This window comes from Tinamus guttatus, unplaced genomic scaffold (genome assembly GCF_059628265.1).
Source record: "Tinamus guttatus ecotype Peru unplaced genomic scaffold, ASM5962826v1 Tinamus_guttatus_pri_ptg000674l, whole genome shotgun sequence".
Taxonomy (NCBI): Eukaryota; Metazoa; Chordata; class Aves; order Tinamiformes; family Tinamidae; genus Tinamus; species Tinamus guttatus.
In genome coordinates, this window is record NW_028289208.1 from 2,621,405 (window position 1) to 2,645,324 (window position 23,920).

At 40.0% G+C, this 23,920-nt stretch overlaps 1 protein-coding gene across 1 annotated transcript; it reads right to left on the reverse strand.

Moving 5' to 3' along the window:
• Positions 1 to 12,429: 12,429 nt before the first annotated feature.
• Positions 12,430 to 23,657, reverse strand: CCNE1 (cyclin E1). The gene is made up of 11 exons (XM_088536443.1): positions 23,629 to 23,657; positions 23,446 to 23,530; positions 23,226 to 23,294; positions 17,331 to 17,473; positions 17,118 to 17,253; positions 16,219 to 16,365; positions 14,942 to 15,037; positions 14,447 to 14,581; positions 14,245 to 14,356; positions 14,010 to 14,167; positions 12,430 to 13,179 (listed from the first exon to the last, which is right to left on the reverse strand). The coding sequence occupies exons 1-11, from the start codon at positions 23,640 to 23,642 to the stop codon at positions 13,057 to 13,059; spliced, it is 1,218 nt and encodes a 405-aa protein (XP_088392569.1). The 5' UTR covers positions 23,643 to 23,657; the 3' UTR covers positions 12,430 to 13,056.
• Between the last annotated feature and the right edge of the window lie 263 nt (positions 23,658 to 23,920).

Below are 23,920 nucleotides of genomic sequence, written 5' to 3' on the forward strand. Positions count from 1 at the left end.
TTCCATAGTTCAAATATATAGACTAACAAGGCACTACAAAGGTTTAGAGAAATAAGGATCAAAATTCTGCAAACAGGCTCTGAGACACCCACATGAAAATTCACAGAAGTCAGTGAAAAGTGCCCCAAACTTGCAGATATCTTCACTACTGTGTATGTTTCCAGAATCAGAAAATGAAGGAAGTTATCCTTACACACAAACTAATTATCCTGTAGGATTAATCAGCTAAAAATAAATAAATAAAAACCCCTTATTTCTGACAAGATAGTTATTCACAGGCAACACCTGGAGATCCTCAATTAAAATCTGCCCCACTGTCATTTCTGTCTGAAATGCAAGATTCCAAATACACAGAATTTGGTTAAAACTGCCATTCTGAGGATTAGTATTTGTAAAGATACTAAGACAATAAATTAGTTTCTTTAATCCGCTGCTGTGTTAAACAGCTTCTATCTAAGTTTAATACTTACTTTTTCAGTTCCTACTAGAATTTAGTACCTTTACTGAACTGAATCAATATCTTTAATTGGTAGTTTATAGTTATAGGCAAGGTACATTGACACTAATGAAAATTAGTTGCTTAATTCACCGGACATACCAAGGAGTCTGTCAAGGGGAGCCGCTGTGGAAATTATGGGAGAGCTGCAACCCCCCTCCTCCCAAACGTCACAAGCGGAGGAAGAGATGGGGTTTGGATGGATGCAAGCAGACAAGAGCAGGAGGATGTGCAGGTAGCCCACTGCATGCATCCAGAGTCAGAGCAGCATAAGCAGCAACCCAGCTGCAGCTCCAGGGGTTGAGAAGGCTTGTGCAGCTTCAACTGGGACATGGTAGCACCTCCACCCTGCTCAGCCCAGCTCTTTCCAGCCCTCTTGCCTTTCAGATCTTACAGTTTATTACCCTACTCTCTGCAAATCCATCTACTCTCTTACTGATCCCCTTTCTCACAAATATCCAGCCCTGCTCTCTGCAGGTGAGGTCCCTGTTGCAAGGACACCCACTTCATCATGCTAAAGACCAGCTCTGGCATCTGCTCCGGCAACAGCCTCTGCTCACTGAATTGAAGAGGATGTTTAAAAACGCGCGCATCTTCTGCTTAAGCTCTTTCTACAGGGACTAGAGCAGTCACTAATGTGGACATATTTGAAGCCCTCACTAGCCAGCAACTAAGGAGTCCAGGCTGTCCCTGCTTCCTTTGAAGCATGCCCGCTGGCTGTAGGTTAAAATAGTGCTCACTTGAAATTACATCTCTTTTCAATTTCTTTCTTTTTTGAATTTTAAGAAATGAGAGGAATTAAAAAAATAAACTCAATCAGATTTATCAAATTAAACTGTAGAGGTACAGCCAGCTGCAGCTACACATGTCTAATTCAGCTGCAGATCTGAAAGAGCAAGCTGTAATTCAGAGTATTCAGCTTTCTAAGGGTTTAACAGTGAAGTCAATATCATTGCTATATTTCTAAACTCAAAGACATCTCTAATTCTGTGCTCCGTGAAGCCACCAGTCTGAGCACATGGATCTTGACTCTGTACCTTGTGAAAGCAGGTGCCTGTGTCCTGGGCTTGCTGCCTGAGCATACGCATTGCTCGTACTTGCTTCTTGGCCCTGTTCTGGCAGGCTTGTTAAGGAATTGAGAATCCTTTGGGTTCCCTCCTTGTCCTTGTACACGACATGCAGCTGAGCAGCACCGATGCACCATTTGTCTAAGACAGTAAGCACAGGTTACTTCAGTCATAAGAGTTCAAATGAAAGCAGAGGCAGGGGGAAGTGGCAAAATTTCTCACTGATGTATGTGGGCAACTGATTTATTAGCTTTACCAAGTTTTGCCTCACCAAGATCTATTTTTGTTGAGTGACATTAGCTAAGTAACAACAAAACAAGCAACAATAACAAAACGAAACAAGTCAAACCATTTTCCCTGGATGCCTGCAGGGGGATCTTCATGCATGGATGAGAGCTGGCTTGAGGTAGCAGAGCACAAGAAAACAGAGAGAGGAGGAGATGATGCCAATTTGGAGTGTTATAGGGGAAAGCAGTAAAGATCATCCACCAGCTTCCCTCCCATGTGTGTACTACAACCCCTAGCTCTTCACTGTCTTAATGCTTGAGAGGTCTGAGCTTCCCTGTGCTAACAGCTTGTAAAATGAACAGGGAAGAATGAGCTGAAAATGATGATTTGAGATGATGAGAAATAAATGTCCTAGGAACTCTTAGTCAGAGATGTAGCAGCTTTCTCTCATATGCTTAGAATTACTACTACTACCACATAATCCATCCCCCCCGCCCCCAAAACTGTCCTGGTTCTGGGTCACGGTGCTTACCTTTTTCTTGCAGGTCCTGCTGACAAGTGCATTTTTACAAAGCCTGTTCTTGATTTCATTCTGCTATGGTAAAATGTCGAGGAAGCACTTGGAAACCACATATATCCTCTCCCTCTGCTTTGCCACGGTGCTGCTTGAGCAGCTGAACATCTCAGTGGCTGCTAACACTTACTTCCTGTTAAAAAAAATAAAAGGAAATTAATGACAAGAATGAGTGTTTTTACATAATAAGTTACACACAGAGCTGGTCTAGGGCAGAGGTACTTTATGATTTTCTTCATACCTATTTTGGCAAAAAAGTTGCAAATATCAAGAGATGAAAGGACAGAAAACATACCCATGCCACCTGACCTGACTGAAGCAGTCTTACAGACCCTGCCCTGAGCTCCCCAGTTCCCACACTCAGACGTACACCATCTCAGACTGTATTTTATGGCACTCCTAGCTTCCTGCACAGGGTGCTGTTCAGCACTGTACTCATTTCCTCTTCAGGTCCTCCTAGCAGCAAAGCTGAGGCAATGCAACACGGCCCCAAGGCAGAGCCTCTCTCAGCAGTTTTTGCATCTCAAACACAGGCACTGAAGGTGGGCAGGCAGAGGGGTTTGTTCCCACCACAGGACCTGGTCCTCTGATCCTCACACCCACTCACAGCCCTCTTGTATTTAATCAGCTACCTCTGTAATTCAATACCCTAACGCTCTAAGCAGTTCACGCTGCTAGAAAAAGTGGAGGTTATTCCCAGCCTCTGTGGCAGGGAGGAGTCAGCTTGGTTACGTGGGTGTCATACACTTTATTTCCTGAGTTTCATAAGCCTGAGGCCTTAAATGTTGCAGAGGAATCTAAATTACTACCAGAAAACAAACTCCATAGTATCAAAAGTTTGTCAAGTTTGTTCACACACACACAGTCATCTCTTCTTTTGCAATTACTGGCATGTTCCTAGCTTAGTTTGGCCATTGGTTCCAAAGGGCTGAAAATACTGTGAAACTGGCACTTGGGTCTGCTCTTCCCATGGAATCACATAAGTTAGAGTGCCAGGCTTGAAGAGCTGTGTGCTTTCCCCAGTCTGTAAGAGGAGCAGTTAAAAAACATCATGCACAGATTTGCACAGCAAGGCTATTGCTTCTGTAAAGGCTAAGAAACCTGCTGCAAGTCCGGAGCACATCTGCTTGCACACAACATACAGATGCTGCACTCAGAGTGTAGCTCTTGCATCTCTGTTCAGCTTAATGCAAATCCACTAAAACTGAGAAATATTGCTTGCCTCTCCTGAAAGCAGAGTCCTTTGGTTTTCTCCAGAAGCCAGGAGAATACGGGCAGCAATACGACAAGTTTTCTCACACTGCCCCTGCCAAATCACTCCTATCGGGGGCACTATTCCCCAGAGTTTCCAGCGAAGGTGCCACCTGCACACGTGGACACTCTAGCTTAAACCAGCTTCTGCTGCAGAGGCTACCAAACAGCGACACGGATGCTAAAGGCTTTCTGTCATTCCTCAGTCACAAAATAGAGATCGCTTCTTACACTACTGCCAGACCTTCCTGTCCCCCAACAGACTCCATCTGCTGTTTCCTTATTGAAACTACTGTTAAGGACAAAATATACTGAGTTAAATAGATACTTCATCCTTTGCTTCCCTCAGCATATCTGTGCAACTTTGAAGATATTTGTAAATTTGGATTTCTTTCTATTTTTCAAACTATGGCTACCACAACATCTGTAAAGAATTTATTGAAATAATAATGTATTTAAATAGACAATTTTCAAAAAAAAAAAGGCAATAGATCAACATTTAAATCATTAACATTCTAACATATCGAGTCACTAAATCTGTGCCTGTGTGTCTGCATATGTTTGGACATACACATTTTGGGGTATATTGTTTTCATAATACATGAGGAGAAGATATGCTTTACTGTTGACATTTAGCACATTTTCTTTATTGTTTTTCATTTCATTACAAGTAAAAATGTTATTTGTCCACCCAGTCTTTCCCAAGACAAATGCCATCATTTCTGTGTACAGAGGCAACCAAAAATTAAAGGAAATATTTTAGATGCCAACATTAAATGTCAAAAAAATGATTTTAAGTAATTACTAATACGCTGGCATGTATGCGTTTTATTCAGAAAATCCCCGTTAAAAATATTCTTCTGAGGATATTCAAATTTATTATGTAGAACAACACAGCGTTAACGTGCTAGCTTCTATTTAATGCTTTGGTTCATAGCAACAAAGATACCAATGGGAAATCATTAAACAAATATGCGATTTTTGCAGCATAATAGGTCTATGTTTGGTATCATTTGAAAAAACTCACTGAGCTCAAACTGACAGAAAAAAATGCAATGATCAGGCGAAGTACAGAAACATTATAAATGTTAACAGATTTCAGAAAGTGATTTTATGTTAATTCAAATGTTAATGTCGTCCAAGGCTGTTGAAAGGAATGCAAGTCTGTGAGATGAGATAGACACTGCAGTCAATACGAGAGCAAAGGAAACACAAAAGGATAGCTTTTGGTGTGGGTGGGCTGAGTTTTATTAATTATATTTCCTTTAGAACCATAACAATAATGTGTCAGTAATGTATACACTCTGCACTTAATTGATGTTAATAATTTTACTGTTTTCTTATTTTTGCTGGTAGAGTTTCCTTCATATCTGCTCTGGCCAAAGCTCAGCTAGGCAGGGTCATAAGAATCCCTGCCATTTTACACTTCTCTTGGTGCTACATCATATTCCCAGTTAAGCCAGTGCCATTGTGCACCTACTGTTATTTCCATGCTCCCTTCTCCAAGCCAGGTCTCACTTGCACATCTTCCAACCTATTTTTTTAAATCTTTTAGAAAGCAGAATGTCTTACAGTCTTACTTCTTCCAGCCTGTCCTCAAATGTAAGAAACACAAGCACCCAACACGCAAAGTTCCTTTTAGTTTTGGTAGCAGAAATGAAGACTAACCAGGTCTGTTCAGTTTTCTGCCAACACTAAGAATGCAGGGAGAGTCTGGAATCTTTCATACACATGAGAAACACATAGCAAAATACACCTAGCCATCCCAAATCCAAGGCATCTAAGATGCCTACCTACAGTTATCCTCAGAATGACTTTGGTATCTTTGAACCCTCAGTAAAATCAAAGATGTAGTTATGAAAAGTTATCCTCAGGTGAGGCCAGCAGTATCTCTAACAGTGCCTCTCAGTGCCCGTCACTGCTGCTAGTCAGCAGTATGTCCCATACTGTTCAGTATTTACCTTCTCCAGAGTTGAAGATTTTCCATTACAGCAGTCTCAAGAAACACAACTTTGACAGGTAAACTGGCAGGGAGCAAAGTCCACTTTGCAGCAGGAGGATCCACGTAGCCCTCAAACAGGTCCTTGGAAACATGAACAGAAAACCTACAGGCTTAGCACAGTTGAGCACACACAGGTTTATAGCAACAACAATCTATTTTAGACAAACATGATGGCTTCTCAGCACAAATCATCAATATATTTCTCATATCTTTTTAGCATGTTGGTGTGAATTCGATTCACATCTAGAAGTGAATCAAATTAACTCCAAGAGCAGAACTACCAGGCCTGCTTTCTGTCAGCGTGGGGCATTCTCTCCACCCCTTGAGCTACTTGCAGTCTCTACTCATGTCTAGCACCATGACCCCCCGCCTCCATTTCATACTTTAGATGCATAAAGTACCTCTCAGCTGCTGGTGCAGCAGCCCTGATTCACTCCCACAGTCCCTCATTCCTTCTTTCCATCTTCCTAACGCTTCCTACCTCTTGGGCTACCAGCTGGCAAGATTGAGTATCTGCCATGACCAGTCCGGAGGATCAGGTGCTGTCCGGCCAGCAGCAGCCAAAGCGAAAACACAATAGCTGAGTTTTTTGCCTTTTCTTCTCAGGGAGGGGCAGTAGGCATCAACAGAAGTCAGGTCTTAGCTTCCTTCACTGGACAGCTTGAGAAATGAAAAATAGAAAAAAAAATAATAAAAAATACATAAACCCAGTTCAGTAGGAAGGCAGGCTAATTAAAAAGAGTCAGCATATTCTCTCTACTAATAAACATTCTAAGAACTTGTGAATAATAATCCTATAATCCTGCAGGACCCTACTGAAATGCCCAAAATATCTGCAGAATGGCAGCGGCCATGGTCGTGAAACATGTGACAAATTGTTCTCTTGCCACTTCTTGGGGAAAACACTTGTTTAAAAATAGTCAGATGAATTTGAAGTGATCTATAGGGCACTGTTATGTTAATGACTCTTACCAACTGTCTCTTCTTTAGGTTAGAGTGTTGACTCATTGTCAGTTAGGGTGAGACAAGACAGCTTGCTTGTGCCTTGCAGTTCTTTTTCACTCACCCAAACTACTCATGTGAAGACACTTTAATATGAAGAGACACTGTGACCATTATTAATCTCCAGACAGATGCCCAGAATACTAATAGAACCATTTAGGATAAGCAAACCTCTTCTCAGTGCAGACTTCATTCTGCAAGATTGTGGCCAAAATTAAGACATTTTTCTTCGGTTACACCAGCCTGCAGCTGACAGCCAGACTTCCCAAAACACACTTTAAAAAAAGATCTGGGCTTGTCCTTTACTGTGTTAGAACAGCAACAACACTCAGGCAGGTGTAACTGGGGATGCCTCCTGCAAGCTTCCTTCTGAAACATAAGCTCTGCAAACACCAGAAGGCAACAATTTGCAGGTCTAGCTGAAGTGAGATTTGTTTATTCTTGGACCAATCTTAAAATAAAGCATAACAACCAAACCTTACTGGTGCTAAGCAGTCCACATATTACTTTAACAGCTGGTCAGTACTTGGAAAATGAAAGTTAGGGTGAAAAGCAACAGTTGCCTATTGAACTTTTGCCAAGGTCAGTAATTCTTAACATACAGAAAAAGCTAGGTTGAGGCACTTTGCTGCAGAGGCTGACGTCTTATACCCCATTCAAGAAGAATGGAATACATCATAGCCAAATACTATATTGCTCTTTCCTGGCTGTTGCTGTTACTTTGGGATTCAATCCAAAAATGTTCATACCATTTATTTGAGCTACACACTGGGCACACAACAGATAGGTTCATGTAAATGCAATTCACACATGATAATCAGTCGCCACAGTTGCTATTTTTTGTTTCCACTCAGGTTAATAAGTAAATGAATAAAAGGACTATATTAGAACCACAATATAGCTGTTTCTGCTATTTATACAAAGTAACAAGTGGTAGTTTCAACTTTTCCGCTTTAATGTACTTTGCATCCTTATGTCATCGACATGACAATTAGTCTTTCTGAAGGGTTGTACTGTGCAAAATACTTGACAAGAAGTTACTTAGGAAAATTTTGTTACTAGAGATAGGGCATTCCCCTATCTCTAATAAAGGAATAGGCTTCCAAAGGAGAAAAATGACCTACCTAGATAGGCAGGCTAACTCCCTTCTAGCATTAGAAAATTATGTCTGATTTTCTAGGAAATATTTAGGCTTGCCGCTTAAGTTTTTAATCTCTGTGTTGGGAAAAATTCTAAATGCATGGCTAAGAACAGTGTAATTTCATTTTCAAGATATTGTTACATACAGCTTGTTAAAGAATATTTGATTTTGCCTTCTTCTGCAAGAGTTAATTCAAGAATTTCTCTGCTAAGAAATTGGCTCAAGAGATTTCATTGACATATGAGGCAGAAAGTTTTGGGAGAAAAGATTTTTTTGTTTTTTTTAAACAAAGCAAAGGCCAACTGAAATAGTGCCAAGGATTTATTATTATTATTAAAGAACCATTTTCTCACCATAGTTATGAACATTACCAATAAATCCACTAGCTCCTCCTTTTTCCAAAGCCTGCAGGTCTGTTATATCTTGTTCCTGCTGCACATGCAGTGCTTTGTCTGTGGCCTGTTGTGCCCTGCACAGAACATTTCAGGGACTATTTCAGGTTGCTTTAAGAACCTACCAATAAAGGGTAACTGGTCATTTCCAAATTGGATGTCACAGTATAGCAATAGTCCTTAAAGGCCAACATAAGGACATTTGTTTTTTTGGTTGGGCTGCTTAATGATGAACCACTGAATTTCCTCTTTGAATATTACAATAGCCCTGTTGAAACTTCAAGGATCAACACTTTACTAAATCCTTTTGCTTTCTTACCATACTTGTGTAACAAGAACATGGTCGGCCTGGTAAACCAAAATAGATTGCAAGCTATTCCAGCAGACCATCTACATCTCCAAACTGCCAACAAGATTTGGACCAAAGCACCATGAATCAGAATGACTTTTTCTTCCCTGATAATGATATGATCAAATTTGTCCTCAAGCACACAAGTTTGCAGATTTTTGAAAGCACTCATTTTATTAATGGTCTACAACAATACTTCATTTCTTTTTATAATCTCAAATTTACCATAAATAAAAATGCTTACTCTTTAGAACTTTACTTGAAGTGATCAGGAGACTGAAAGGAGAAAGATGATACAGGATTGTATTCTGTACATTTTTTTTTTCTTTCTTTTTTCTTTTTCTTTTTTTTTTTTTTTTTTGAAAAAATACCAACAATGCCAGTAGCAGACAATTCAAGACTTGAGAGAAAGTTTGTGTATTTTGAAGGTAAATTCAATTTGAATTGTTTGCAGGTGGCATGGTTGAAGGACTCAATCACCAGAATATTTATTGTTCAAAACAATGTGACAAATGACTACTTGGCTGCAGTCTTGTTACTTCATAACACAGAATTTCATGAATTTTCCAAAAGCCAAATTTTATGAAGGCAAAACATGGACATTAAAATCACCTCCCCATCACTACTTATCCACCACTTCCTACTGTCTTTCAGTTACTCCACCTTGACTTTGACTAAACCACCCTTGCGGATCTGCCCACTGTAGCACAGTCTAAAGCTGACAGTGCAAGGGGAAAAAGGTGAGTAAAACAGGAAGCAAAACCAGTGCTACTTCCTGTTACATTAAGGCACACAGTAGATCTCTATGCAGCATTTCTTTACTATATGACAAGTCTGAAGAGGAGAGCTCCTCACACAGATTACAAAACCTCAGGTCAAGCTGGGTGTTACTTTCTATTAAAGTGCAGAGGAAAACCTGTGGCAGTCTTTGGCAGTTCTCAAGCCCAGGTACCCTGATGCCATCCTCTTGAGATGTTACTGCAGGGAAGCCTTGTACATGAGTACAGACTTGCACTGAGGGCGAGGACTTCACAGCCTAGGAGAAGGCAGAGCCCGTGGGTGGCAGGCAAGCCAGCTGCTCCATACACAAAAAAGACATCTCTAGCATCCAGGAATAGAGAGAAGCTTCAACTAGGCTGTAAGACCTCATAGCACCTACAGTTCCCATGGCCTGCTTGGCTTAATACCCATGCAAGCACCCCATTGTACTTGTTTAAGACCACTTTACTTCCCTGTTTGCATGAGGCAAAGTTATAAACCCCCCTCATGTTGCAAAACTCCCCAAACCCAAGACGAGGTGCTTATCTGAGACCTAGACACTGATAAACCTGCACAGATCCTCATAGCTTGTCTCTTGTAAAGCAGTAGGATGAAGAATTTCTATGAACTATCATTAGATAATAAAAGCATTTTCAACATTTTAGTATCTGACAGAATCACAGTACAGACCTAAGCATTTCCATCCTTTGTCTGCCAGCACATCTCTTCTTACCCATACTCACTATTTAAGCTTTGACTCACTAATGTAGTGCTGTATGCATTCATTCAATACAATCACAGCTAACTAGCAAGGATAGTTTTACAGCAGCAGTGACAAACACCGAACAAAAGTGACTGCGGTGCTAATCCTAAGTTTCACTGATGTTCCCTGCTTTCTAACCAAAGTGAGTTTTTCTTATGTAATTATGACAAACTCTTCAGAAGGAGGAAGATAACCCTAAGCCATCTGCCTACTGGAGAATTCAATTATTTTGCAACACACTATACTGGTCTGTAGTTATTAAAAGGAGAGAGAGTTTCAACTGAAAGCATGAACAGCAATGCACAACTAAATTGTTTTCTCTGCATCTCCAGAGAGCTTGTAAACCCACCTGATCCTGCAGCAGAAAGTGTGTATCATCTTCAATAACAATAGTAGTCTAGCACATTTTCCCTTCTGCTCAGGATACCTCCCTGCCCTTTGGGATAACATCTTCTAGATTAGAGACAACTTGGAAAGACATATTTGATATTAGTTCATCCCTGCTGCACAACTTCAGCCCACTCAAACAGGCTAAGCCTTTTGCTGCAACTGCTCGGGCCAAAACACCCTCTTCCTCCTCCCTCAGAGGATAAGGAGGGCACTGAAATGTCTTTGTGCCTTCAACTGACTTGGAAGAATTTAGGAAAATAGGATTCTCAGGCAGAGAAATAGGAAAGGAACGCCCTCCCCTTTTTGTTTTGGGTCTTGGAATGGGGACAACTATTTTCCTTATAATTAGTTGCACTGTTCTCCCACCAAATGGTTACCACTCTGCAAAAATCAGTGCTAAGTTCTTCAAGCTATGCTAGAAAGAGAAGGCACTTCAAAGACAGACTTAAGTATCATTATGTATTACAAGCCAACATTATTCTTGAAGTATGATAGAAAAGAAAAAAAGAAACATTCTAAAGCAAGTCAGTCTCTTGGAAAGTACAGTATCTTTGCATTCATACCTCAGAAGCTGCAAAGCATGCAGAGATCTCCTCATTCTGAACAGTTTGCTCTCCATAGAAGTAAAGCAAGGAGACCTCTGAGAAAGGGAAAAAAGTTATCATTCAGCAAATAACCAGATTGCCACCTGAAGCAGAGAACCAATTTAGGAAAAAGTCTGTTATACAAACTTTTATACATGGAAGCTTTTATGTATATAATTTAGTAGAGTTTACCCAGGAAGTCCAGAGAACATATAGAATACCTGAAATTAGTCTTGAATAGATATTAAGCAGAAGCTTATTTTTAGCTTAAACTGAAAGTTATGTTCATGGTACCTGTATTGTTATTAGAGAGCATTTTATTTAACAGTTAAAAGTCTTAAATAAAATGCAATACCCATAAGGGACACACTTAAGTGTGATGTGCCTTTTACAAATGAATCTTAGCACTCAAAAGCAACTACAGAAATACTAGCACTGAAATTTGGCCAGTGATTTAGTAATGTGTCTTGACCATTCCTCCCATGTTACAAGTATTTTCATTAACAGGCAAACATAATATTCTTTTGTCTAAAGCCTGTAGTGAAAACCTCTCTGAACTCACACTGTGAACTTGTTCAGCTAACATTGACACTTGTGGTATTACTAGAGGACTTGAAATAATTCACTGCAAGCAAATAAGAGTGCTTACCATTACTTACATTAGGCATCGTAACACGTCAGAGCTTTTTTCAGAGCACTGGTTCAAGGAGAAGGGAAAAGGATTAACCTAATAAAACTAAATAAACTTCTAAAATTGTGTCTTGCTGGAAACTAATGCTTACAGATATTAGTCAACAGAGCAGAAGTTTCCAGAAATAGTTTAGCATCTAGCAGAAATTGTTTAGCATCTAAATACAGAAGCACAAGAAAAGATCCTTGAAGTCTCACAAGCGTTTTCAGTGTTGTTCATAGCCCTTTAAAGCGAATATCATGACAAAAACAATTAACTGTTTCTATATCTACTTCTCTGTTTCCATTTTCTTCAGATTCAAGATTTTTCAGTCTTACTGCATGTCCTCAAGTGTTACAGAGGTTAATAAAGACCTTGTTTCCTAACAGACAACAAATTAAAAGGCACATGCTGTTCCAGGTATCACTTTTGCACAGGATAAGACCAGTTGTCAAAGATTAATCCAAAATCCAAAAATTTAAATGAGTTTTTTAAAAAAAAAAAAAAAAAAAAAAAAAAAAAGGTTTTTTCCTTCCTAACCGCTTCTGGCCATCAGGCATGACCACCCAGACAATCTGATTCAAGAAATTCCCAATATGCCAATTACTAGAAACTATGCTGTGGAAAGACACCTCTGTACCTGCCCCCCTTGTCGGTCATCTGCAGCTGGAACAAACAGGAAGACCAGTTAGCACAATATCATAATTTTATTTTAGTACCCAGAAAGGAAGCTTTCATTCGTAAGCCAGTTATGGTAAATAAATAAAAAATGATAGCTATTGTATCCTCTGACCCAGTTCCAACGCTACTAGCGATCACAACTTAAGAAAGCTTAGCTGACCACAATTAAATGAAAAATATGAATATATATAAACCAGCTGTCTTAGACAGCATTTTTATTAAAAATGGATACACAGAGACATAGCAGCATTTACAATAAAGAATTTTAAAAGGCATCAAGTTGTAAGCCAACCATTTGAAAAAGAGGCTTTGAAATACAGTCTTCCACAGCATTTATGCCCATTTGTCAGTAGGGAACAGAATGACTCCAGATTTCCAATGGACAGACAGGCACAGTAACTAATCTAAACTTCAAGCCCTTTTTCTGAACAGTTGGTCACATCAAGCATCACCCTCCTTAGCAGCATTTGGAGCACTCTTCGGTGTTCTTCTAAGTGGCTGGTGTACTTGATCCATTTATTTAAAATATTTTAATGTTCAATAAAAATATTTCATATAGAAAAAATCTTCTGTCACAAAAAGGCAAGGTTTCCTTTTCATATTCTATAAAAGCTTATGAACTTCACCGGCAGCATTTCCATATAGGAGCAGGAGTTAGAACCAGCAGAACAGGCACTTCAGCAAAATTGTCTGTCAATATTTTCCAGTCATATGGGTTGTAGTCCAGCAGACTGTTTCTTACTACTTTGTGGTGGTGTAAGGACACCGCTAGGAAAAGGTGAAGTCCTATTTTGCTCAGCCAATATGGCTTGTTTTGCTTGAGCTTTGTCCTGAAAACACAGGAAACAGGAGAAAAAAAAATCCTTATTTTGGTATACCACTGCAACAGTGCATTATAATAAAGTGTTTCATAACCCAGTAGGCTGCTGATATGAATATGCATACCTATATCCAACCTCTTTCATGGTAACTAACAAATATCAAACCTACAGTACAAACAGTTAGTGAATATAAGCCCTAGGAGATAAATACTAATTTTTGGATTCTCTAAATCCACATTATGTTACTTGAGCCTTCAAGACAGCAAATTTCAATAGTTACAAATTGCAAAAGGCTTAACTCTTACTATACTTAAGTAAATTGAAAAGAAATGCTTGGTAATCTTTTAACCATAATCTTTTGAACAAGACTTTGGTCCTCTGCAAGCTTCTCATGCTAAAAACCACTGTTGGTCACTTATTGTGAACCACTGTTCCACAGCAGTCCCTCATGATCAGTCTCAAATGATTAGTCTCTTTCTCCCTCTTGATCAGGTAAGAGCTTATATTACCTGTATTTCCTGTAGAGACAGTTCTAACATCTGCAATATTGCAAAAGGCAAAAATACATTTCCCATTTCTGGAGTAATTATTTGTCCTTTGAAATCAGAGCCTTAAACCATAATCACCTTTTTATATACCAAATAATGCCTAAGTCAGAAAATCCTTGGAATCAAGATCCATCTGGAGTACAACCTTATGCTTTTTATTGTTTGAATACACTCACTCTCAGTATCAATTTGATACTGTTTTCACTTGAATTTACTATTTGGTGTAACCAAAGAATAAACAAGAGTTAGAAGTTTACAGACAACTTCTGTCTTAGTTTCCCAAACACATACCAGCAAATCCAAGCTGTTTATGTGTGTCTGTATATTGTGCAAGTCTTCAGGAGCTATGCCTCTAAAGTGTTTCAGTTTGGAGCTTCCTACTTCCCTTATAGCCATTGCAAATGGAACCATCCACTTTACACATTCCTCTATCTCACACCATTCATAACCTGGAAGACAAGATGTACCGTTAAGCTCCCACATTAAAGCAGCTTTAGACTTGTGTATAAATGCCAGTGATACTTACCTGAAACTTTCTGCATCAACTCAGATGAGGAGAAGTGGTACAAAGCAGAAGCTGCAAGTATTCCATATGTGTACTCCAAGCAGCCGATATCCAGCACACAGAGATCCAAGAGCTACAAGGCAACACATGCTTTGTAAGTCTACTACGAAATGGAATTTTTTCAGATGATATATAGAAATTTTAAGGATGAAATCAGTCCTACCTCTGCTATTTGTACAAATATTTGCTGTGGATATTGTGGCAGCAGCACCTCATAAAGCTCATTTAAATAGGCAACTTGCATGTAAATGTTTAGCCATGATACAACTGTCAATGGATTTAAGTTCCAATTAAGAGCCTGAAAGAAGATATGCACAAGACTTAGTTAAAGTTGCATGGTCTAAGAACTGTTATTTACTCTTGATGGGAAACTGTATTTCCAATTGCTCAAGGCACCTTCAGAACACACAAATTCAATCCTCCCCTGTGCTCTCTCCCACTGATAGGGTGGTGGAATCAATTCATTTTGTCAATATGCACATATTAATGGATGCTTTAAATCATTTGTTACCTAGAGAAAACTGGTTTCTAATTAAAAAAGAGAAATGTGTGTCTTACTGTGTCTTACTAGCATACAAGATTAACTGAGGTTTTCTGCTTTTAGACTGTTTATGCTTTGTTTTAAATAGGTGCAGCTACGTCCACTTCAAAATATTACCTTCATAATGATTAACTCCATACTGAGGATTTCATCTTCTGTGCAAGCTCCATCTGTAACATAGGCAAACTGGTGCAACTTCGGTGGATAAATTTCCTGAAAGACAGGAATAAGTTAATGAATAAGTTGCAACTAGTTCCATGTGTCAAAACAAGAACACCTCACACCTTCAACATCTCAAGATTTAAACTAAACCAAAACAACCCTGGTGCCCTCCCCTGCCTCCAATGAACAACTTTTTGGATGACAACTTTACTGTCCATACTCTTTACCTTTCACTTCCAATGGATCAGTACAGCATGCATTACATTTGAATACAGGACTACTGCAGTGATATTACAAGTAATTTTTTTTTTTTTTAAATACATACTAAGGAAAAGGCCTCTTATCTCTTGTAATCAAGTGTGGATCTAATGATCACATATACTTGTATTGTTTAATAATTTTACAAAGCTGTAACCTTGCAGATAATGACCTGCAGTCCTGTGAGAAGCAGACCAAAGCTAATTAACTACAAATGCTCCAATAGGTAGTTAAAAGACAGTAGCATCAACAGAGCCAATATCTGTACTAGATTCCTCACATTAAAGGTTACAACTCACACAGGGTTGAGAAATATTGTTGGCCCAAGGTTAGCCTTGAGGGATACTGCAGGGAAAGGAGACAAAGCAGACAGGGCTCCTCTAACTCCATCCTTAGAATTTAATTGCTTTTCAATAGTGAGGAGACTGTTTGGCCTCAACTACTCAATAAGTAAGTTTTGCCTTAGACACACAGAGTTCACTAAGTCTTGTGGATTTAGGAACCAAAGAATTTATGTTAGAGAAGAACAGGTTGAAGATTTGTTTTCCTTGAGATATGCAGCAAGAACTAAAATAGCATTATGTATTTTAAGTTTCATTTTTCAAGTAAATAAAGAATAGCTCTTAGACTGTATTATCCAGTAGATAATCCACTAACAGTGTTATTTCAACAAGCAGTCCCTGCATAGAGCACCCAGCCACAAACTCATTTAAAAAGAGCAATTAGAAACCTTATTTTTTTTCAATGTTAGAATAATTCCTTTAATCTTAAGGGAGATATACTGTGGTGTCAGGTAGTCTTAATTTTAGCTACTTCTAGAACTCCTAAAGGCAAGAAATATTTTTGGGGTCATCTCTCAGCTCAAAAGCCATATTAACAAGCTTCATAAAGCCTGCCTACATGGATCTAGTGTACAGTACACATGCTGTCTGTTCTTTCACATTTTTGTTTAGGTAAAAGCCAGAAATACTTACCTCAAGCTTTGCTGCTATGAATAAAGAAGAGATTCCAATAAGCTGCAATAGTGTTTTTACAACATTTTGTTGTGTTGCCATAAACCGATCAAAGAAATCTTGTGCTAAATAAAAAGTTTCTCTGTGAAGCTTATAAACCTCACAAACCTGCAAAGAAACGATAATTTACAATGGACAAGAACAGTTTGAGAGTCAAAAAAGATGCTATAGATTGATTCAAAAAATGCAAGAGCTAGAGATATAATTCATGCTGGCTTTGATTCATTGATATTAACACGCTAAGAGCAGGAATTTAAATGTTTCTTTTGACTCACAAGATTGCCACTACAGCAACTCTCCATGAAAAGCACATGTTTTAATAACATGAGAACACGAGTTCCTTGTTTTTTGCAAGCATGCATCACTCCAACAACTCAAAAGAGCAAATTCTCACAACTTTATCATTAAGAACAGTGACTACGCTAGCATGTCATCCGAACAGCAAGAAATACTCACATAACAACAAGAGCTGAAATATATTCTACACATCAGTATCAGTGCTAAAGATGTTGTGAGATGCATCTGGTCTCTAAGCCACCATGTCTTTTTACAGTGAGTGTCACATTCTTATAGCTTTTATCTGCAACATGACCTTAGAATGCTAAAACTGTGCTACCTGTGCTATTAATCGATAATTATACATTGTCAAGCTAAATGAATACCAGAATATGCTGTCAGTTTGTACACCAGCAAATCAAAACATATTTTTAAATTCTGTGCTATTCCCTAAATTAAGACAAAGATGAGTATTTAGTGCTAAACCAATGACACAAAGATTGTGAAAAGTATCAATAGCATCTAGTTATTAGAACACTTCAACAAAAGACCACTGAAACACTCACAAGCAGAAAAAAGCTTACCTCCATTAGCCAGTCAAGAAGGATTGTTCTCATTTTAGGTTGTAGAAGAGGGTGCCTTTGCATATAAAGCTTATCTCTCACATACATCTCCTCTTTGTTTATCATATTTTTCCATACATCATCTCTGTTCGCCCAGCTAAAATAGATATAGGTGTTTAATCTCAAAAGAACACATAAAAAGAAGGTAGGCAAGCAGTAAAGAGACACACTTACCCCAGAATTGGTAGTGGTGAAGCTCTACTTGGATTAGCGCTTAGATGAATAAACTGAGAGTAATCAACACCAACCGGATCATCATCCTTATCCGGAGTAGGAATCAGGGTATGAGGATTTTTGTGAGCGTTATTCCAAGACGGCTATGAAATGAAAGACAAGATTGAACATTGTGCTTTAAAATACTCATTTTAGCTTTAAATAGAATACAGAAGTTGGAAAGGAACTGTGATTCTCTTTAAACTGTTCAAATTGCTTATTTTCACCTTTGGCAGATTTTATTACTAAATGAAAATAATTTTTACCCTATTTTGCTTTTCAAGAACCTCATGCCTTACATAAAAAGCATCCAAGTCAGTGTCTTTTGTCACACTGCACTTTGCTTCATCAGAAATATTTTCCAGGAAAGCAAGTTTTTAGCCTTCAGGTAAGGAATAAACAGATGGAACTTTAAATCCTAATCCATATCACTATACACATAGGAGATCAGAAATTATGGCAAGGAACATGCAGATGAAATACCTAGAATTTCATGCAAAATGTCCTGGGAAATGAATACCAGCAAAAGAATAATTTACAAAGTTTTCTCTTAAGTCTCAATTCATCTTATAATGCTTAAGTGGGAGGAAAAAAACAGGCATTTCAGATTATCTGATTATTTTTGGAACAAGGACATGTAATCATGTCAATGATTTTGTATACAGAAATTTACCAAGGTCTGCAAACATCAGACATCCAACACTTCATTTACCATGTCTTTTTACTTGTACCCAGACTATAACACAAGTTCAGCTTTCCTTTTCTTTAAAGGTTGCTCATCCTGGCTGACTTGGCTAAAAATGATCTTGCTGTACACTTCCTACTATTTTACACAAAAATATTCCTTCAAGTTTTGCTGTAACATAATAGACTGATGCCTATCACCCTGACTTTGCAAATTAATTAAAATTTGGCATCTCCATTTAACACTCAAGTCAGCCATCTTGTTGCAAACTGACCTACCCTGCAGCCCTGGCCAGAGAGAAGTCCTCAAAGATTCCTAACGTGCTTTGAGGGTAAAGCAAACAAACAAATGAAGTCAGAAGAATCATTATATGTCTGCAAGTAACATTTCTCTACATGAAATACCACCTCTGGTGAAGACGCTTCCAAGCCTTTTTGCACACTGCTCCTGTTACAAGTGACACCACTTTCCAGCAAGATGGCTCCCCTTTAGCACTAGCTTCGGAAACAAAAACCACTAACTTCAGAAACAAAAACCACACTGCACAGTTTACTCGTACTAAAGACAGATTTGTACCTTGAGTTACTGAGACAGATAGGTAGTTTTTCCTCTTGGAGTTCTGCATGCAAATCTACTACAGCTACTTATTTGCTCTATGATACCACCATACCACAACTTAATTTGGGTGGTGGAGGGGAAAAAAGAAGGATCTCTAGCTGTAAAAGTGACAGATTCCTTATGAACTGAAAGTTTGAATAGAAGTGTCACATCAGCATTGCTGTAGGTTAATTTTTGTCCTCCCCCCAAGCCAGACTTTAGTCACACTTTGTCCTCCAAACTGCATGGCAGGCCCAGCTGCCAACAGCCTTCTGAGAAGCCCCGGCTTATCAGTTAATCAGCAAACCAATAGAAAAGCACAAGATTATAGAGGATTGATTTAAAGGCGCCTACTATATGGGGAACTTCTAAAAGCAAATTTGAAGTTCTCAGTATCACAGGGAAGCAACAATGACAATCTGATTTAAGAAAGATCCTACAACCCCACATATTTTACAAGGAAATACATGTAAAGACTCAGAAGCCTCGTAAGTGCTTTGAAAAGAAGCGAGAACAAAGTCTTGGCCTAGATAATGCACCTCACCACGGAGAGCAGGGAACGGATACAAGCAACAACATTTAAGTACATGTAGTAGCTAGAAAAATAATTGCAACAAATGCATAGGGACTTCAAAGACAAGAAACTATCAAGAAAGTAGAGAGAAGCCTTAACTAGCTTGAGAGGGGTCACCATAGCTTTGGCACGTACTGTGATTGAGAGAGTGGGAATTCCTGATTTTTTAAAGCATATTTAGCAAAAAATTCAGCTGAGACTACCAAAAGATACCAAGAAGCTGCATGACCCTGCTTTGTAACTGTATGGAAATAAGACTGCTAAAGTGTTTCTTTTTTTCAATGGTAGTTTAATGCAAGGGGGGAGGGGAAAAATATCAGGAAGAACTTCCTTTGGGCTTGCACAAGAGCCAGCCCTGAAGCCGAGAGCTGCAGTCTCTTCGGCAGACGAAAGATGACAAATTCAGCAGCAAATCTGTGCAGCCTGCTGGAGGAAATTCTATGGCCCTAAGCCTACTGCAGAGGTGAAAAGGATCCCAGCTAGAAAACCTGGCGACACCCACAGTCTTATTCCAAAAAGGAAAAAAAAAGCAAAATGATGACATGCATAAGCTCACATGGAGGGAAAACACCAGGAAGGGCAGAAAGTAGGTGACAGAACAAGTCCATGGGAACAATCAAGCACATTAGCTCCAAACAAAGAAAAATGTCCAGGAGTTCAGAGGCTTTTTGCTCCTATGTGGCACCAGTTCTTCTACAGCATGCCCTCATTTACAAATGTATCAAGCATTCACTTAAATGAATCTTTTAGACACCCTTCAAGCATATACTCGGATATAAAACCAAGCGGTTTGGGCCATTCAGGCTATTTTCATGCAATTAGAACCTTCAACAAAGCAGCTAAAACCAAGAACACAAGGTACTGAGACACCAGGGCATCATAGCACCAGTCAGGAGCACCAGAAGAAGCTTCCAGGGGCTTGAGGAAGCAAGGGGAAGGAGGCTTTTCAGCATGGAAATGGAGAAGAGCAGGAGCTGAAAAGAGAAAGAGAGCAGGAGAGAGAAAAAGTCTCTCCGTCTTGCCCTAAAAAGCAGCATCTCCGAAGAGACATCACTGTCAAGCACTATACCACAGCGTTCTTATTTTACCCATCCAAAGCAGCAATTCTGGCCACTTCTCACAGGAGTATTTCTTCACCCATCAGAAAGGGGTTCTAGAATTACCAAATAGGAGATATAGGAACACACATAATCAAGCTATTCCAATTCATTTTAAGCAGTATAGAAGTTTGTGGTGTTTTTAAATCTCTAAAATAATTTTAACGTTGTCCTTCCTCACATTAGTGCAAAGTCAAATTCTCAGCTTTTATATAGCTCACATCATCCACTTGTTTGAATACTTTCCTTTTTTGATTAGATCTTTCAAACATAACCTAGACTAGTAAAACAATCTTGTCAGATGATATCTTTAAAAATGGCAAGGTGGCACATTTTGACAACTGTTAAGACTGTTCTGGAGAAGCAATTAGTGAAAAATTAGCAAAAATTATTTCCTGGAAGTTCATTTCCCCTCCCCACCTCTTCAATCTGAAGATGCAGATTAGTTTCATCTTAAAATTTCTTATAATTTTAAGTTTCAATATCCCCACTCTAGACTTGGCGACCATGAATGCTGTATCAAGATTATGTGGGTTACAACAATCTACTTAGATGAATTTTGTTCTACATAGGGTGTTTTTCCAAGGGTACACTTTACTCTTGGAAGTGTATCAGTCCACAGAACGTAGCCAGAATTAATATGAGAATTACTAGCAGAACTACAGCAGTGCCAGTTCTCCAAAATCAAACACAGAATTTAAGCAATATTCTGCTGTCACAAACCTGATGATATAGCCACACTTTCATCACATAAAGGGTAACGGCATCCTAATTAAGAACTCATGCCTTATGTTCAGCAGAAGCAAACTAATGAATTGAGCATGAAGACGCTATAAAGTGGGATGTGACTATGGTATTTTGCCTCATATATACACTAGCATCAGTAAACAATTTATTTAATGTAGACGTCACGTGGTATAGGCTGCACTGGATTTATAGTACTTGCATTTTAGAATCAGTGTGCCACAACAGCATAACTATCTCACTGGCTATCATACAAGCTTGCTATACTGCTGCTGGAACCATAAACATATTCTCATTAGTGGCCCATGGCAATTTATATCAGAGAATAGCTTGTGTCATGCCATAGACTGAAGAGCTGCTGCTGTGCAGCCAAATGTTAGCTTTTTTTAAACAGATCTGTAACAATCTGGCTATTTTGTTACGACAGAAAATCTTCTCCATGTATGGACTGATAAAGGTACTCCTTTATTTATTTTACGATTTACAGAACCCAAGGGCCTAATTCCCACCAGTATCCTAAGCTTAACTTGAAAAAATCCTGAATCTATTTTGAAATGCCTACTGCCTAGATCATCTAAATTTTTCTATGTCCATCCTTCATGAAATAACATTTAATGGCTGCTAAGGCAGTAACACAAAACACTCAGAACTGGAAGCCTTTACTACTGTCAGTGCTGAAGGTCACTATACATAAAATATATTTCAGGTTTCTTTCCACTGTCTTGCTGAAGGAGGGTAAAACTGGTCCCATATTTGGATTTAACAGTATTTATTATGCAGTAACTGCATGCAAAAAGCCATTACTTAGCTCAAGCAGAATGAACCCTTTGGTGAAGGTAGAAAACTGTGGTGAAGGACAAGCAGCTCTTCCTTGTCAGAAGTGAGAAATTAGTTTAATATACTGCACAAAAGAAAGACAGAAGGGAAGGAGAGATACCCTCATTAAATGCTCACCATTTGAGCCCTGCTTAATATGTTGACTGATAACTAGTATATGCAGTTGCAACAAGCAGAGGCCATTCCACACAATGATGCCCATCTGTTATGGTAGCACTTTAGTCTTAGAACTTCCAGCTGCCACTTCTGGTTAGACGTACCACATTATGCATAGCCTTGCACACCAAATGAGTCCTGCCTGTATTCCCCAATCATGACTTCTGCTGTTTAAGTACCACTCCGCATGTACGTTAACTGGCTGAAGTCCTAGAGGCCAAGCATGCATGTGTGTACACAAGTACAGACTTTCTTCACATCCTGAGAAAGGGAACAAACCTATTTTGGGAATTAGGCTAATCTTGTTGCTTTATTTAGATTAGGCACCTCAATGTCCAAAAGCATCATTCAATAACCAATGGCAGGTCATGTCTGAAGACTATGAAGATGACACTAAAATAGAAGTTAGTTCAGACTTCATAACACAGGCCATTCTAAGTATCTCACTTAGGAAATTGCTGAAGGCTGATACTAGCCTCCACTGACTGGCCCAATTTCCACAGCCTAAGTAGAAGTTATCCCTCTGTTCTCTACGGGAACTACGTCTAACAGTTCACCACAGCACTAGAATCTAGTGCTGTAAACTGGTAACGTCTAATCTGTAACCGCTTGTTTTCTGACAGTTCAATAGTAATCATAGGGAGTGGGAAGGGCCTGACAGTGAATGATCCATCCTTCCCTTGTCCCAACTTATGTATAGATATGGATGCAAAAAGGTCGATCTCAAGAGGCAATTCTGGTCACATGCCTAAGTGTCTCATGCTATGGCCTGCAAGATACAGCAAGATGTAAGCAAATTGCTGTACTTTTCCAGTCTCTAGAGAGATCAATATAGGGCCTCCCAACACTGAGCTACATGCATATTAAGGCCTTTGCAAGTAGAACCTTTGCAATCCAAGGATAGCTTGATATGCTGAAATACTAATAGGATGTTTTAGACCAATACAGGCCTTGTCTGTTGCAAGGACTTCCAAGCAAGTTGTAGCAACTGGGGAGCTTTGTGCTTTCCATCATTGGTGCTTGACAGTGCCCTCAACCATTGCTACACAGCACATGGTAGCTGCACATGAGCCTGACTGTGCTCAGAGTGGTAACAAAGTACTGGAAAACAATAACAACATTGCATTAGGCTATGTATTGCAGTGACCTAGAGGCAAAGCAGTTACCTGGCTTTCATACTGCTTTTTCCTGTTCATTTCTATTTTGGCGACTTCTTCATCCGGATCCTGCAAGAACTGCGGAAAGGCAGAGATAACTTGGGGTCACAGTTACGGATGAGGGACACACACACTGCCCGTGACAGACCCACGCTGGCCACCCGGGCAGCCACATGGCCCCGGGCGCCCCACAAAGGCGGCGAGGCCGGGCCTGGCCGGCCGCACTCACCGTGGCCACATCGGCTTTCCTCTTGCGGGTGCGCATGGCTCCGCCGCCCTCGGCGCGGGCGGGCGCCGGCTCCTCGGGCTGGTCGCTGTCGAGAGAGAAGAGATGGAGGCGGCGGTCGGGCGCGGTGCCCGAAGGTGCCCGGCCGGGCCTAGACGGCGGCAGCGCTCCCGCCGCGGCACTCACCTCTCGCGGCGCATGGTGCCGCCGGGCCGGGCCGGGCCGAGCCGGGCGGGAGCAGCAAGGCCGCCGCCACAAAGGGCCGCTGCCAGGGCCGGGCGCCGCCGCCCCGCTCACTTACCGCCCGCCGCTTGCAGAGCCCGGCGCCTTCGCGTGGAGCGGAGGCGGCGAGCGCTGCTGCTGCTGCCCGCGGCGGCGCGGGTGCGGGGCAGGGCGGGCTCCACTGGGCGCCTCCTGCCTCACGGCGCGGCCGCTCCCGTGGCTGCGCACAGCGCAGCCCGCGCCGAGCGGGACATTT

Bases quoted from the DNA above. Each gene is read 5' to 3' on its own strand.
- CCNE1 (XM_088536443.1), bottom strand. The intron at 15,038-16,218 runs GTAAGTATTTCT...CCTGTCTTTCAG, and splicing joins TCATAGCAGCAAAGCTTGAG to GAAATTTATCCACCGAAGTT. The intron at 13,180-14,009 runs GTATGTGTTTGG...CTGTGTTTTCAG, and splicing joins TAAACAGCTTGGATTTGCTG to GACAAAGCTCAAGCAAAACA.